The sequence below is a fragment of the Oenanthe melanoleuca genome, chromosome 2 (genome assembly GCF_029582105.1).
Source record: "Oenanthe melanoleuca isolate GR-GAL-2019-014 chromosome 2, OMel1.0, whole genome shotgun sequence".
Classification (NCBI taxonomy): Eukaryota; Metazoa; Chordata; class Aves; order Passeriformes; family Muscicapidae; genus Oenanthe; species Oenanthe melanoleuca.
This window is the reverse complement of record NC_079335.1, coordinates 48,125,201-48,142,717: the sequence shown is the minus strand read 5'-3', so window position 1 is coordinate 48,142,717 and position 17,517 is coordinate 48,125,201. Positions and strand designations below refer to the sequence as shown.

The following is a 17,517-nucleotide window of genomic DNA, read 5'->3' as shown; positions in this document are numbered from 1 at the left end:
CCTCGAGAAAGGGAGTAATGCTTTTGAAAGTTTGAATGAGGAAAGTCTCCTCCAAGAGTTTGTCTCTTCTAGATGACAGGAAGTTTGTTATGGCCCTATTGTTCAGAAATCTGCAAGTCTACATAATTTCATTTCCTGTTGAGAAGTTTCATAAAACTGCCGGAACAAAACATCTAGATGTCTAGATGTGGAAGAACAAGCATTTCTCTCTAATTTTAATAAAATTTTCATAAAATCAGAGTAGCTAATTCCTTTCTCAGTTAGATTGTACAAAGTTGAGTAACTTGGACCACTGGTTAAGGTTGAGTACACTGAGAGAGAAAAAAAAAGAGTTCTCATTCTACCTTACAGCATTCCAGAGTGTAGGCTACTGGCAAAGAACTCCACCATCAAAACACAAAGAAAAGCCCAGACACCTGAGGTTCTGCTGCTATAATTTCACCCAGCAAGGAAAGCCACATGGAATCCAAATTACCTCTGCAGTGTTTAGCAAGGGATAGCAGTGACTTACAAATGCTTACAAACTTTTGAGGAGATGCAAACAGACAAGATTCAGGTATTTCTCCAAGGACGACACGTGGCACTCTTGAACTGACTAATGAAATTCTTGTTATCAACATACAGCATTTTAACATTTATGTTTTATCAGCATTAAGTAATTTACTTTTTCTGAATTTATTTGGGAAGGAGTAATATGCAAGATTCCCTGGAATGCTTAACTTGGAAAAAACAAAATCCTAAAGCTTTACTATTTCTAGAACAGGCCATGACTTTTCCTTTTTTTAGATTTCAATACAGAAGTAACAATTCCTTTCTGAATTTTATCTAGCTTAAGACTGACAGTAGCATCTGCTTTGTCAGGATGCATTAAAACACTAATTAATAATCACTAAATAATCAGCTAAGGATCTCATGGCTAGATAGACACAGGCTTTAGAAAATGAAGAAATGACACAGGTGCTATAGAAGTTGTTTAAGACTCTATAACAGCATCTATGTATTGACTGGCAATAAACAGATGAAAACCATCTGAGAGTGTGCAAAGAACAGGAAAACTTGAGAGAAAGTCACTTGGTCTGGCAGCAATGAGCAAAACACACTTTTCTACAAGGGCTGCTAATGGGCAGTGTCTACTCTCCTTTCCAATTTTTCATTAAGATTGGGAGTTTTAATTCTGGACATTTGTGGACAACTACTAAACTACAGGCACCTATGTAAAAAAGCCCACTCCCAAGAGGCAAAAGCTTGAATCAACAGCCAGTGCCATAATTATTTAGCTAATCCCATAGAATGTCTACTAGAAACAGATGTAGAAAGAATGTGGCAGTCAGGCACCCAAGTGCCCAAGGAACAATTAATAAACTGACAGGACCAAGGCCATGGTTCAGGATTGATGCACAGCTACAGAAGGTAGTAAAAAAACAAAAAAGTCTGCTTTGTCCAGCCTGCAATTCTACAGTAGTTGAAGCAATATTGAAAAGAATTAAAGAATGTTACCACATAAGATACAAACTGATGATGTAGTTCCCTGACTGCTAGCATTTCTCAAAATGTATTCTAACACATTACCTTAGACTCATCTCTACTCTCAGATTATACAAATATCAAAAGTATCTAGGAAAGAATTCAATCTTCACCTCAATGAATCTTGCAAGTATCTCTCACCTTTTCTGTATCATACTAATTCTGTGATGGCTGTTATTATCAAACCATAAAACTCTTCTTTCTATTTCAAACTATGTATTTTGTATAGTAAATTCCATGAGTAACTGTAGAACAAATATTTTTATACCTGAAGAAGAAGAAGCTGTCTTCCTTGTCATCCTTCACTTTACTACAGCTAAACGTTGTAACCTGTAAAGAAAGATACAAAAAATTTAACACAATATACTGAAAGTACTTAACTTGTAACATGCTACCAAGACTTAATGATTTGCAGTACTGATAGCAGTGAGTAAATGAGACTGCCTGTATTTTAGACACTAATTTCATGTTCTTAATTCTCAGTCTTTTCTTTGCAAAATTCAATGTGGCTACTTCTAATACTCTCTCTGCTTTGAGTTAGCTTCTGCAGAATATTTTTGTCATTACTGTAGTATTGATGCTTGACCAGTCTGACAACTTGTAATAGGACAGACAAGGATAAACACATAGGGTTGATCTGCAATACTTGTTACTTAAAATCTAAAACAGGATGCAGATCTAAGTCAAATGAAAGACAACTTCTACTGTAAGTATGTTTGTCCTATGCTGGCATTTTCACACCCATTTTGGAAATGCATTTTGATGACTTACATCAATCGGTGTCCTAATCCGGCTGTTCTGTGCTCCCCACATTTTCATAGAAATTCGTGCTGGATTAATATTTTTAATAATGGTGTCATCTTCAGAAAGAACACTAACCATAAAATCTGTAGGATGAAAACCACGTTTTGATGATTATTTTTATTCAGAATTAAGAAGCTCAAACTTCATGAATTTCTGTGTCTCCCTCACACTTAAGAGAAAAAAAACCCTTACAAAACAAGCATTTCAAAAGGAGCCAAAACAATTAAGAATTTCAAACCAGATAAGAAAAACACTCTATCCTTATCCCTGTAATTAGACCAGGTAACAATGCTTAGGGAAAAACCAAACATTTACTTTATCCAATGACAGCTTTAAAAACAATTCTAAAATTTCAATTTTTTTTTTTTTTTGCCTTTCTCAAATTACCATTCTTATCAAAACAGCACACCAGGCTGCTTCTTGCTCTCAGGAATGAGTACCATTAGCTAGTTAAGTAGGTGATTCCTTCCTTCAAGGACAGGAAATCTGAATTCCCCTCTTCCTTCACAAGTACTTTAGCCTTTGAACTATTGGATAGAAAGGCACAGAAGCTGTAAAAGACTGTATCAACATCACAACCATTTTCCAAAGGGATCTGAAGCTGAGTTTGGCTGCTTCTTACAGACTAGGATCACACAGTTGTATCTGTCAGAAATAAGACTATAGGGAGATATTTCACTCTGTTGACTGGTTCTGCAGTCAAAATACCAGCCATTTTATAGCCTAATATGAGAAATTTCACTTTTCCTGTATGTCCCATAGAAAACTCAGTGACCTAAAGGAAATGGAATCCAAACTAGAACAAAGCTATCCTCCTTCTAGTTCAAAACATGAACAAAGCACATGGATGTAATGCATGTAAATGAACTTGCATTGCTCATGCAGGACTGAATTTTGCACTTTAAGGAAGGACTATGCTTTGATGTGCATGATGAATTCAGGCATGACCCCCTCCAAGATTACAGTGCCTGCCCTCGTGTATACCTCAGATCACCAATAAATCCAATAATTAGGATGTTACATATTTTATTTATTTAATAATACGAGGCTGTTAATACATAATTTATTATCTAATTTTATTTAAAAACTTAATGCCATATATATTATATGCATTATATTGTCCTGAAGAAGCTGTTTAATTCTCCTCTTAACTCAAAACCTGGTTGATTTACACTACACACTACATTTGATAAAGGTCTGTTTGGCAGGGGGTTGGAAGATGATCTTTACAGGTCCTTCCAACCTGCACCATTCTGTCATTCTATGATTCCTCTGGGCAAAACTACAATACCTTCTGAATTTAATCAAGGTCATAACATTGTATGGAGTACTTCAAAAACTTCTTCTCATAAAAACGTTGGCTGATCAATTTATGACAGCCAAGAAACAAACCCTTTTGTGAGAGAATACAGCAGGAGACAAGAATATTTTGTGTTGTCCTCCTGCTGATTACTTTTTGGTTTGTCTTGGCTCACAGTTGGCCTAGAATTTCATAGCTACTTCCTTTGTTACTATTCCACAGAAAGAGATGAAGAAAAACATACATTAACTAGCTCAGATCATATTTTAGTAAGACAGAAGAGAGATTTTGTATTTTACCATTTACAGATGGATAAAAGGAGCAATTTGGAACAAATAAATAAGAGGTCTTTTGAAATGCCTTCCAAAGCTGACCTACATATCTCTTCTGTCCAAGTGTTACATTTCAGACATAGCTGTTACAAAGAACTGAGAAAATAGACCAGAAAAAGCAAAAATATACAGTAGGAAATCACCAAAATAGTTTTTCCCAGGCTTTCAAAGCTCTTGAGCAACTGGTTTCCACCAAAGATCCATATACTTACCAGGGAAGGTACCTCCTGCTGGAAAAGAAGGACTTTTGTCATATTTAACATTCAAGCGGACAGGTTTCTCAGGATCAGGGAGGACATTTATTGTGATTACAAGACAATCTAATACAGTCTTGTTGTGTGAGGCTTTAAGCTGCAAAATGTGCTCTCCCCTGCAATATACAGAAATCATAAAAATGGATGTAAAATCTTTTCTGAAAAGACAATTTTCAACAGGCTTCAAGACTGAATAATGTACATGAAAGCATGCTAAACAGTATCTAATAGTATAGTAGGAAAGAAAAGAAAAAAGTAAAAGTCTTAATGCACAGTTAGACAAGTAAAGTCAAGAGTTTAAGTTATTCTTAAGATATTAACTTATTAAATTTAATTTTGTGTTAGCATTTAATTATTTTGATCATGGTTTATTGCCTGTAAGACACTAGTAACTACAACTTCAAGCAGCAGAAGACAGTAAAGCAGAAAGCAATTAAAACAGTGAGGAGCATTGTTTTGATAAAAGTTTCCAAAGAGTGAATCTGTGTACCATTCACATCTAGCACAGTACACTCTAAGTATATAATGACTTCAATGCTATCAAATAACTAATTTTCTTTACAGTATTAAAAACATAAATTTCAAGTTTTCAAACGTAACTGGGAATACAGTATTTAACAGTACAGAGGATGTACTTCCCAGCCAATTTTAATTATGCTGTAAACAGTATGATGTCACACCTGTTTCTAACCTCCAGTACTAAACTGATAACTAATATTCATCATCCTTCTAGCAAGTCACAGGCATTATAAACACATTGAGCACTATCAACAGCATGTAAAACAAATTTCTTCCAAATGCAAGAGTATTATGGGTCAAATCCTCCATATTTGAATGCAAAGAAATAAAAAGAAATCAATGAACAAGCCCTTATTGCTAGTTTCAAAATAACCTAAAGCCAATTCAGTCTTGCTCAGGAAACTCAGGGATACAGGGGGTGAGTTGCAGGACTGTGAATATGAGGATATAGAAATGATGAATTTGAAAAGCTATATGGGACATCAGTGTGCAAGGGAAGCTATACATGAAGTGAGCATGAACAAACACAACATGAAGAAGCAGGACACACATCTGCTGGAAATGAGACTTCAGCAGTTCAATTGCAAATAGGAAAAATGAAATGTATATATATTTAAAATTCCTTTGGACACTCCACTAATCCTTTAAAACAATGCCAGAGACACACAGAGAAAGTGGGATTTAAACCCTCTTAGAATGTGTTCCTACTTTAAAAGCATAGTGTCTGGAACTGGTCACTTAAAGACTGTACATTTCAAAACTTCACAGTGGTTTATTTGCACTTGGTACAGGTTGACAATAAGGAGGTTTACCATCACCACAAAAAACAAGATTCACAAAAATACAGCAGCAGCTTCTCAGTAGCCAAAAGAAGCAGCTACAGATTTTATTTAGTTAAGAACTTACTATATCTGGCCATCCACCTGCATATGAAAAATAAATGTTTGATCTTAGCTCTAGATTAATACCTGGTAGTACTTTATGAAATCTACCTGGTTTTCACTACTTACCTAGGTGCGTGAATAGTAAAAACTCCCAGGTTAGCCCTACCAGTGTCATCTGTTCTGTGTTGCTGGTTTGAAGAAATAAGCTGTCAAAAAACAAAATTATTTCAATGATACAGAAATAGTATCAAGTCTTAGGATAAAAATGTTATCTCATTTGCCTGCATACTGTCCATTGATTTGAACTGTAGCTAAATTTTTGCACTGTAAATTAGAGAAAGATGTGCTGTTATGAAGACAATATTAACAAGTTTTCAAATTCTCTGCCTGTTTTTAAAAGCAATCACTTCATCTGAATTAGGATATTTTTCTTCATTGATATGTTCAAATATTTTATAAATGTTATTTTTTAAATTGCTACTGATGCTATCATATCCATAACAGATGTTAATCTGAGTGTCAAATCCAGAACCTTCTATTTAGTGCCTGTTACAGTATTCCTCCAGCTCTCCTTTAGTTTTGGATCTGTAAGATAAAGGAGTACAGGAAATGTATGCTGCAACTGCATGGTATCAGTCTTTGGAGACTTGGAGGGTAGAATGTGAAATATAGAGAACATCTTATTTGACAATTTCAGTCCCCAAAACTTTCTCATTTCTTTTGGCAGACTGTGCATACAACCTACTGTAAATGCAAAGGCAGAGCATGCTGTAATAAACTCTTTATAACAATGATCCACCTTGGCTTTCAGAACATTTTCCCCTGGACACATCCCACTAAGATAAAGAACATAAAGACTCTAAGACATGCTGCTGGTGCTCCCTGGAAGAAGGCATAAAATCTGAAGAGACAAAACATGCCACCACCACATCTCTTTGACCATGGAGCACAACCACACAGTGCTACTGCCAAGGTTGTGTCTTCTCTCAAGAACATAACTAGAGCCCACAGTGAGTTTCAGCCGACACCACAAAGGCAGTACTTGGGGCCAAGAAAAAAATACCCAAACTGTGAGGCAGGCTTCTATGGAAAGAGAGTAAAAAAAGACAGAAGAAAAATGTTCAAGATATCAAGAAATCTATTTCAAAATATCCAATTAAAAAAGCAAAAATAGCATAGTTAAATTGGGCAAAAGCTAAAGTTGTGGCACAGCTCTGGAGGAGTGAGTAAAAGAAGGTTCTTGGCTGTTGTGTACTCTGAGAAAACTGAGGAACACAAATGCACAGCAATTAGGAACAAAAAGGGAACAGCACCAGCCTCAACGAAAAAATGTTATGCCCAGAGGTGGATGAATATATCCTGTGCTGATAATATATATATATTCAATGTAACATTCTCTGTACTGACAGATAGGTATGTTTGACAGCTTGACTTTCCTTTTTTTTGTTCAAGAACAGGAATAAAAAATTTAATGAATGGAGTATTTGGTCAAAGTCCCTCCTTTGTACAAACTGATGTTAAAACCATCTGATAGTCATATATCACTTAAATTTGGGTTAGATTTGCATCCTTACTATTTTTTAATTTAATTTATCCTGACAATGATTTTCACACAATAATCAAGTAGGGCCCAAACCTGCTGACCAGCTTTACATACAGACCAGTAAGTCATACATTCAGGAATCAAAATCGAAGAACCACCAGAAAAAAATTATTTGATTGCTAGCTGAGACTGTATCATCATCATTCAGTAAATTACCTCTGATAACATGGGGGATGTGGTGGTGTAATGTGCATGCAAAATTTGGAAAAAGGTTCCATAGAAGATTCGGAATGTATTCAAATTATACTCAGACACTGTCCAATAGCAATTTTGTTATATTTGTGGTTGTTGTCCTGGGACCTGTCTGTTGCCACTATTCTTATAGATTTATTTATGCTTTTGTGCTCTTACAGTATTTTATTAATGTTTCCAAAAATGTCCTGAAAATTAAGATACCGCAGACATGGCAACAAAATTTGTGTTAAAAAAAGCTCACCTAGTAAGGCCAATGCTTACCTTTAAGTTGTTACTCTTTGTAAGGCTGATTTTGACATTAGGTTCAGGAGTTGGATTGCCCCACTGATCGCACAACTGAACAATAAGGGGCCTCTGCAATTCTCTACCATTAATCACTGCAACAGGCTGGAAGAGATACAAATGCACAATACTATTCAATTCTACATATCTTGGACATTCACGGCAGTTCAGGAATCCCCAGAACAACAGTGCCCACCTTTTCCACACTGTGTGTCTCCCAGAACAGCTAGACCGTGATTGAATGGTATGCAGGAATGTATTTCTAGAATTTGTTGATATTCTCTTGATAGAATAAAACGCACTACTTGAATTACATGGCATGGGTTACTCATGTTGATGTGACTAAAAGGAAGGACATGATTCTGAAGGGCCTTACCCATGTCTTTGTAGAAAGAGCTATGGCCTAAAACTTTTATTTTCTGATATACTTAAACTGCTGCCTAGAGAACAAAAATAGTAATGTGACTCCCTTTTGTTTCCATTTCCTTCTCCATTTTCCCAAAACACTAATCTTGATTCCTGTACTCTATTCAGAGATACAATTTTCTTTTTTCTGCTTCCAATTTTCTATTCTGGTTTCTGCAGCAAGTTAAGCACTATTATTTGAATAGCCAGAGTAAACACTGAAAACTAATTTTAAAATCCCTAGGCAAATAGATGTACCCTAGCCATTTCCTTTAAGTGTTTATTTTCTGACAGTAAACACTTGTAAACTGAAGTAAATTTGGGACTGCCATCCTACATCCTGAACATCAAAAAATCTCAGCAAGAGATGGAGAGATGAGCTGCCAGCCATTACTACCACTAAGGATTGTATCTTTGGAAAACAGCAGTGAAAGATGGGTGTCAGGATCCAGCCTACAGTAAAATTACTGCACCAAAGAAAAGTTACACTATCTGTAGAAAGGCAAATGGGGCAATATAAATTTAACAATATTTAAGGTTGTAAATATACACATATGAGTTAGATCACTCCAAAATAAGTTCACCTTTAAAAGCTTAATGTAGCTAGCTATTGTACAAAAAATGGAAAAAAAATACCTGACTAGAGACCACGTTGCCTTTTTTCAAACTAAAATTGTTCAAAGTACCTTTTCTAACTCTGGCCAATCCACAAACTGCAATTTAGCTGGGGACCCTGCTACTAAATTCACTCTGATGAAGTCAGAAAATTCACGCCAAGCGAAGCACAGTTCTTTGTTTCCGAGTAAACAGGGTTTATATCGAATACCTTTTACTTTGATTGTTTGAGTACTTTCCTGTTGAGAAACACAGAGAAGATTTTATCAAGAACAAATAAAGCAAAGTACAATTTATTGGTATTTTTTCAATACAGCATTTAGCAGTTATGCTATAAATACTATTTGGTGTTTTTACTGTGAGACAGTGGACCAGTGCACTAAAAATTAAATCACAAGTTCTATTCCTTCTTTTAAATTTAAATGAACTTCATGAGTAAGAAGTGACCCATTTCAAACAAGAATTTCTCAGAAACCTGTTTTTTAGATTAAATCCAGCATATTTTAAAAGGCTTAGATACTAGTCTGTTCTACAAGGTTCTTCAAAAGATCTTAAAATCAACTGTACAAACATAAAAAACCACAGAAGACTAGAAGCAAGATAGAAGAAAACTAGAAACAAAGCAAACCTGACTCAAGCACAAAGTGAACTGGCCTCCACATTGCCCAGCTGCAGCAGTTATAAGGTTTTCAACAGATGCAGCTGTGTTCCTTAGAACAGGATCATACCATTTTAATGTTTTAAGTGACTAACTAGTGTGTAATTTTACTACCTTTCCACAATTTTGGTTCAATTCTGTGTAATAGAATTAAGACAATTACCACACAAATGCCACAAAGAAATAAATCATATGACATCTTATAAATACCTGCCAAGTTATTTTCAGATTTGATTTATCAAGTCCAGGCCCAGAAACTCCTAGGGAATTTACACATGCAGATGTCATTGTCTGAACCTGATTTCCAAACTGATCTGTAATCATTACATCTGTTAAAAAAGATGACGATGATTAAAACAATTATTAGGATGACTACCTCATACAACATATGGAATATAAACATACTCAACACAGACCCAATATAGAGAAAATCTGAATAACTATCACTGAATCACAGACTGGCTGAGGTTGAAAGATATTCTGGATGTCACCTGGTTCAAATCCCCTGTTCAAGCAGGGCGACCTTGAGCCAGTTGCAGACAGGCACCTTCAGAGTATCTCCAAGGAGGGAGAATCCACAAACTCTGGGCAATCTGTGCCAGTGCTCAGCCATCCTCACAGCGAAAAAGTGTTTCCTGATGTTCAGGGGGCACATCTTGTGCTTCACTTGGTGCCCACTGCCTCTATTTACTGTTTCTGAACACACCTAGGAAAAGCCCTGTTCCAACTTCTTTACACTCTCTTCAGGTTTTTATATACATTGATAAGAACCCTCAGTCTTGTGGGTATAAACCAAATGCATCTATATAGTTGTATCTCATATCTGTGCTTCCCACTTTTTTGAATAAAAAGATTACTTCTTACCAAAAAGTTTAAAAAAACCTCTTAAAATTGAAGGCCGTTTTTCAACATCTTAGTTTGTTCTATGTGCTTTCTTCATTCACACAAAAGCTTTTAATGTCCCAAAATCATATAAGAATTTTTAATTTCTCCCTATGTCATGTGGCAACTGCATACAGAAACCAAAGGAGAATGGGAAGGCTGACCCTTAACATGCCTTCCTCTTAGGTTGAAGTTAACCTTAAAATGTGTCACTTTGAAGTCCATGTCTTGGCAATAATCTGAATGCTGTTATGGCCTTTCAGATTTCAGAATACATGAACTAAACAAAAATTTATGAACAATTTGAACAAAGCGTGGGCAAGGTCCTGATGTACAAAGTGAGGGTTAAGTTCTGTCAGCAAGTAACTCCAAATTGTAAAATGGCAATTCAGAAGTCTGATCATCTTTCTGTGAATGAGAATGTAAACCTGTTCTTTATATTAAAAGAGTTAAAGGTAATTTACTCTGGATGACAACTGCATATATAACAGTCTTAAACTGGCAAGAAAAGGAAATGTATCTCAGAAGAAAATGAAGAATTTGCAAACACTCACCGATTTCACTCTGCAGTTCTTCACCCATCTGCAGTATGTTTGAGCCTTTTAGTTTACATTTAATGTGTTTGGGCTCATCAGGAACTGGTCTGAGCACATGAAAATTGAGTTAATTCTCTCATCAAGGTAAATACACATAATAACAGGCATGATAAATATCTTGAAGAATCTTAATGCTTGGTCATGTAGTGTATTTTATTTTCCTACTACAGATCTGTGAAATTACTAATTGCTACAAACATACCCCGGCATCAGAGTGCTGTGAATTAATTAGTTGATTTTAACCTATTAAAATCACATAAAATACACAGAAGTAATTTAGAATCAGATTTCTCTTAATAAACTTTGTAAGATACAAGTCTTAAACTCACTAAGAGTGATAAACAGGTAATATTTAAGTTCAATTTACAGCCTGATAGTTTTGACTGAGAAACTAGATGAGAACTAATTTTGCAGTGGTATTTCTTTCTCCTCAGTCATCAGTCATCTAACTCTTCAGTAAAACTAGTTATTCTGTGAGCTAATGTTTACTGCAAGTTCACAAAAACTTCAATAATCTTCTTCACTCACTGTATGTATAGTTACACAAGTGATTACAGGACTGGATGCAAGCCAGTAATCACAATGGAGTCCTTCACACAGGTAATGCTCTCACATGTCATAAATTTACACAAACCCTTCCCACTTCCCAAGCTTACATTCTCCTGTTAATTCGCCAACTGCTTTCATTATTTCAGCTTCTGTAGAAAGACTTTTGTTTTACCCCAAAGTAATGAGATCTACAATGCTATGCCAATAACACGATTAATACAGAAAAATATCAAAGGAACTTACCTGACTGTGAATGCACTCTCCAAAGACACATGCTCATCAAGGTAAGTAATTAGACAGTAACGTACATCCTTTACTGAAGTTGGTACTTTTACATCAGGTAATAATCCTTGCATCAACAGCTCTCTGTCAATTTGAGGCGTCCAGTTAACCTAAAATTAAAATTTTATAAATTAATCAGAAGCTGAATTATAAATGACTAGCTACATAATACACCTTGTAGCCATTCTAAATATGCTGATGTAACATACAGACAACAACAGTTTTCAATGGAAAGTCTGGACATTTCCCAGAAGTAATCAGTGCTATTCTGCTGAAATACAGTCAATTACTTGAAAAAAACCAAAAACTCCCAAGCAGATCAACACATACATTAGGTTTCCCTCACTGAACTTGAGTTAGGAAAGATACAAGTGTGATATACTTGGTGAATCTCTATGTTTGCCATAGGCTCCAGGTAAGTACACTGACAGGTGGATAAGATAGGCAAGCAAGCCTTCATTTGGAACATGCCTATTCAAAGTTCCTAAACGCTGGGAAGACCCTGGATCTGAGGAATCATAGCTATGTCATAATTATTTTATGTGTTTAGGAAAAGCACTAGAAATACTAGCATGTTTTTGTAATATTACCCTGAAGCATTACTTAACATTTAATTAATAAAAATATTTTAAAATATAATTGAGAGGAGAGTTAAGTTTCCATGTTTATTAACACAGTTTTGAGGAATATTATTTCGTAGTCTGGCATTTATGGATTTTAAGGATATCAGCTTCATGTCTCTCCCCCATATTACACTGCTGTTTACTCAAAAGTACTTGCCTTGATTTTTTCTGCAGCAGCTGCAGTTATGGGTATTTCCCTTTCTGCTTCATCATACATCTGAAATATAAGTTTGTTCATGACTTGGCCAGCAACACAACTGATTTCATCTTGATGTTTAATCTGAAGAGCTTTTTGTCCATTCATACTTAAGACCTGAAGTCTTGCAACATGACTGCTAGGAAGAAGTTTTATAATCTTTTCCACTGGTGGCACATCTTTGCAATTCTATTCATGGGTGGGAAAAAAAGAAAGACAACATATAATTAGGATATTAAATTTAGCTATACATACACAATGCCATAATATCCTATGTCTCTACTCAGGATTACCAGCTATGACCATGAAATCAGCTTGACTTTTCAAAAGTAAAACAAAAGGACATGCCAATATAATTACAACTTTTAACAGATACTAGAATTGATGCTAGCTGTTTAGATTTTTTTCTATTCCAGAAATAGTAGGTTATAAAATTTACAAAATACTTTTTTAAGCATAATCCTAAAAAATCCTTTCATATAATTTATCTTGCCATATTAGTATTTATTCACACATTTTTCCATGGTAAAACACACACGGGTCTTATTTTCTCCAGCACTGTGACTCTCCTGACCATCAAAAAACTGGAATATTCAATAGCATTTAAAAAAAGACATACTTTGTGAGCTTTGAAACTGAAATGCTACAAAAAAGCTATTTACTGCCATACCTATTCTTATATTAAATGTTTATGCAATGAGGACAATTTGTCAAAATAATCCAGGAAATAAAAAGGGGAAGGAAAATCCCAGAAAACATGCATATTTCTGAAACACCTCAGGATTTAACCAATAGAGTAAGAAGTAAAGGGAAAAAAATGGAAAAAACTCTTTGCCATTTTATGATTTTCTGGTGATAAAAAGCATAACCACCTGATTATGAGGCGGCAGGACAGTAAAACAAACTTTTCAATCTTTTGTTAATCGAAACATTCCAACCAATACTTACAAGTACTTCAAACCTTGCTTTCAGTATCTGGTCTTTCTTGATATTCTGTACATGTATAACTGGACCAGTTAAAATGTTTGTTCCTCCATTACTGCAGTCCACAGAATACACAGGAAGGTCTGAAGCACCTAAAAACTATTTAAAATGCAAGATTAAACATCAAATTTCTCTTAGGGAACTAACATGATTATTTCAGAAATGATTATTTGCACAAGTCCAAATATAGATATATACAGAAAAATTAATATATTTCCAACAACTGTAAGATCAACACCTGTATTTTTCTGCAGGTGATAAGAGATGTGTGGGAGAAAGAGGTAAGTTATAGAAATAAAATATTCTATCTATTCACTTGCTTTAATAACACACAGTAATTAGACTCTTCTGCCATTATGCAATAAATTCAATTAACTTGTGAAGTAAACTTCCATTCTATTAATTTACCAAACATGATACATTAAAGGAATTTAAACATCACATTCGAGCATTTACACATGTAAAGTGCAAATGGAATGCAGACTATATTGCAGTAGGAAAACACTTTCATATATCCTTGTTGATTTCACTAGAACTTCTTGAGTAAAAAAAAGAGGGCCAAAAGGGGAAGTTTTTTACTTCCTAAAGTCAAGATATACATTCCATTCTGAGCTTATATCAGTGCTTATAATAATAGTCTTATCTAAGATTATTTTTAGGCACTAGACTTGAAGTTTCAACTTAAAAAATACCAAAAGTAAGCTTCCTGAAGTTATTTTTCTGAATAAGTTTTAGCACTGTATATAAATACAGCCTAAAAGACCTTAAAATTGAACCTATATATCCCTCACACAATTTTCTCTTCCATTTCTAAGGCCAAGTTCCACTTACTGAATGGCTCATAAGAGGTAAGAGAGTCACAGTTAAGGCTAGCAAGCTATAGAAACTTCAAAAGCATTGCTAAAGATATTAAATTCTACACAGATTCCAAAAGAGATTCTTTTTCCAGCCCTTTAAAAAGCAAGAATCAAAATCCTTATGGCACAATATGAAATGCAGTTTACCTTACAATGAACAATCAACTCTGGCTGTGCTGTTATATTTCCTGATTCATCCAGTACTTCAACCTGAAAGGGAAAAGCTGTACCATTTTCAATCTTTAGAATTTCTGAATCTGGTTTGACTTTCAATTGACGAGGAGGGCCTGTAAAAAATGCACAATTGCAGAACAATAGTTACATTTTAGATAACTTGTGAGACACTGAATTTCAGTTTTTGCTATCTCAAAGTGTTTTTAAAGCCAAGCTACCAATATATACGTGGTAACAAACCATTTCAAACAATTAATGTATACATATTGGCTTGTACTGAAAAGTTCTAGACACTTTCTGTCCTTCAATACATGCCATCTTTGAATTATTTTAGTAGAGAACACTTAGACAAACAAGACAAAATTCAGAACATGTAAGATGTAAACACATGATATAGCTCTATTTACATACTACTATTGATTCCCATTCATCAAAAAAGAAACTTGGAGCTTTCTTCTGACATGATAAATCCAAAAATATTAATATTGAGATATCCAATTAATTACCAAAGCTATCACAGCTACAATCTGCATGCAAAGAAATGTGAAAGAAAATTTTATTGTCATTACTTAGATAATAAAGTGAAACTATTAAAATAAGTCTATCTTCTAGAACACATAATTATTTTATCAGTTTTTAAAAAGAGAAGGAACTAATAGATTACTCCTAAAACACAGGCTCTGAAGGAAAAAAGATTGCAATTTTTCAGAAGCATCCTTTATGCATGATTTATTAAAACTTCTATTTCAAACTCACTGGTTGAAGAATGAGACTGAAATAGCTTTATTTTTCCCTCCTCAAAAAACAGCTTACAATGCCAAGTATATAACTCAAGTGAGAAGAAAGAGGTAGTGAAGCAGCTCTACAATCCCAAAAGCAAAATGAAGGATGAAGCTGCATTCAGTCCAAGGTAAATACACAACACAGTCTGTCTCAAGTGCAATCATTTCACTGTTTTCTACATAGACCCTTAACTCCTCAAAAGATAATGGACTAAACTGTGCATTGTTGGTTTTACAAAGTAGTAGACAATACCTCTGCAAAATAAGATGGGCAAGACTGAAGTTTGGGAATCTGGGAGGCCAAAACTCAGCTTTCATGCTATACCTTTTATCCCAAACCCAGAAAATCCCAGATAACAAAGGATAACAGATCTCATGTAAAGGAATCTTCAGAATCACAACCTTCACAAAACATAAAATTCTGGTAAGGGCAGTCCTTACAGACCTCTGTCTTGAATTATGATAAATTCAATATGCAACATTAAAATTTCAGACAAGTTCAATTGCCAAAGCATCCCCCTTTCCTGGGGTAAGTAACTGAATGAGCACTTATTCATTTACAAGATGTTTTATGCAGGGAGAACAGGTAAGTGCAGATAAGCACATGTTAAAAGTCTTAATGCTAAAGAAAAACAAGAAGATAAGAAATTAATTTGTTCAGAAGTGATAGATTAGAAAAATATTTAAAGCAATTAAAAGAGAAATATGTGTCTCAAATAAGCAGACAAAAATTCCAGCTCCTAGAATAGTAGGTAAGATTGGTCTGTGAGTACAATGATATTCCTGCCAAGAATGACATACTCTCGGCTTTATTTCCATTCTAGTCATCACCTGGATTGTTTTTCATGACTCACTAAATATTTTACCTTCTTGGGAGAAACTTTTGTTAATAGTGTCAGAATAAAATTAAATAGAATTTCACTAAGTATTTTAAGGATACTTACCAGGCTGCAATCTTATTTTAATGACTTGTGTATCTTCTTTCAAACCAGGAAGAGTAATCTTCAGATTAAAGTTCTAACGAAAAGAATATTTAATTATTGAACAAACCGTATAATAGTCTCACATAATCATGTCAATTTGTATATATGTCAATTTCAGAAGTCCCTAGAAATTGTCTTGCAGTGCTACAAAAAATAAAGAAATTTCCCCCCCGTACTGAAATCTGTCTTTTCCATGTTATTATAACCAGAGATGTTCAATTCAGAATTTGTATGTTAAACAACATGATTCTGAAAATACAAAAAGCAGCTATCATAACTTTTGGTGTCCTGTTCAGAGGCTGTTTTAATAGGGAAAAATAGAGCAGTTTAAAAAAAAAAAAAAAAAAAAAAAAAAGTAGTTTTAAAGAAAGGGCCCACAAGTTCTGTGTTTGTTATTCCTTAGATAGGCACCACTACCACCATCCATCTCGTCTTTGATTAAGGATGAAAGAAAAATAACAGCTGTAAACTGCATCACTAAAACAAATTTTCACATTAAAAATCAGAGAATGAAAAACAGTAATAAAAATAGTAAAGAAAAAGTAACAATACAATATTATTTCTGCACTGCAAGTTCCTTAAATTATTCTTGGTCCTTTCCCTCCCCAAATTTCTCTTGCTAAAGTCTGGCACATTTACTCCTATACACTTTATTTCTCATAATCCACTTCATCTTATGTCATTGTTCTTGCCCTTCACCTTAAATTCTGAACTTTGCCTACAAAATCTAATATACTGAACACCCTTTAATTTTCAATAAGCAGGTATATGCTCTTTCTCCTCTTCACACATCTTTCCACCAGCAACATTATTTGCTATTTTCTAAGCAACAACAATATCAACAGTATAATGGGGTACCTCATCTCCTAGCTTTGTCTTCACTATGCTAGACTATGAGACAAAATGAAAGGACAGGGACCTGGCTAAAATACTGTATAAATATGCCTTATAATTTAAAAATTATTGTAAAAAATCATTAAATCTGTATTTATCAAAAGCATTAAGACCTGTTTTATTTTTTAAAAAAATCTTTTTAGCATGCAATGTATGTTTTGGGTTTTACAGTAAAGTAGAAGCTTGACAGGCTGCTGAGAATCCATCAGTAACAGCCTGAATTTGGATAACATAGTCATTGTGGAAGTGCAACCAGAACAGTGGAAACATTTAAGGGAGCTCAAGCAGACACCCTGCATATTAGCTATTACTACTCATCATCTCAACTAAGAATGAAAGA

At 34.6% G+C, this 17,517-nt stretch overlaps 1 protein-coding gene across 2 annotated transcripts in view; it reads right to left on the bottom strand.

The window, feature by feature from the left end:
• The window catches only part of SMCHD1 (structural maintenance of chromosomes flexible hinge domain containing 1), a 66,489-nt gene that overhangs the window by 16,853 nt on the left and 32,119 nt on the right, over window positions 1-17,517 (bottom strand). For both annotated transcript variants that reach the window (XM_056484572.1, XM_056484573.1), the window contains exons 22-34: window positions 16,245-16,317; window positions 14,492-14,631; window positions 13,452-13,586; window positions 12,465-12,692; window positions 11,646-11,794; window positions 10,812-10,900; window positions 9,586-9,704; window positions 8,789-8,956; window positions 7,677-7,802; window positions 5,744-5,823; window positions 4,173-4,330; window positions 2,296-2,411; window positions 1,793-1,854 (exon numbers count right to left, since the gene is read on the bottom strand). In XM_056484572.1, coding sequence (XP_056340547.1) covers window positions 1,793-1,854; window positions 2,296-2,411; window positions 4,173-4,330; window positions 5,744-5,823; window positions 7,677-7,802; window positions 8,789-8,956; window positions 9,586-9,704; window positions 10,812-10,900; window positions 11,646-11,794; window positions 12,465-12,692; window positions 13,452-13,586; window positions 14,492-14,631; window positions 16,245-16,317 — 1,643 coding nt within the window. The remainder of the gene's footprint in view (window positions 1-1,792; window positions 1,855-2,295; window positions 2,412-4,172; window positions 4,331-5,743; window positions 5,824-7,676; window positions 7,803-8,788; window positions 8,957-9,585; window positions 9,705-10,811; window positions 10,901-11,645; window positions 11,795-12,464; window positions 12,693-13,451; window positions 13,587-14,491; window positions 14,632-16,244; window positions 16,318-17,517) is intronic.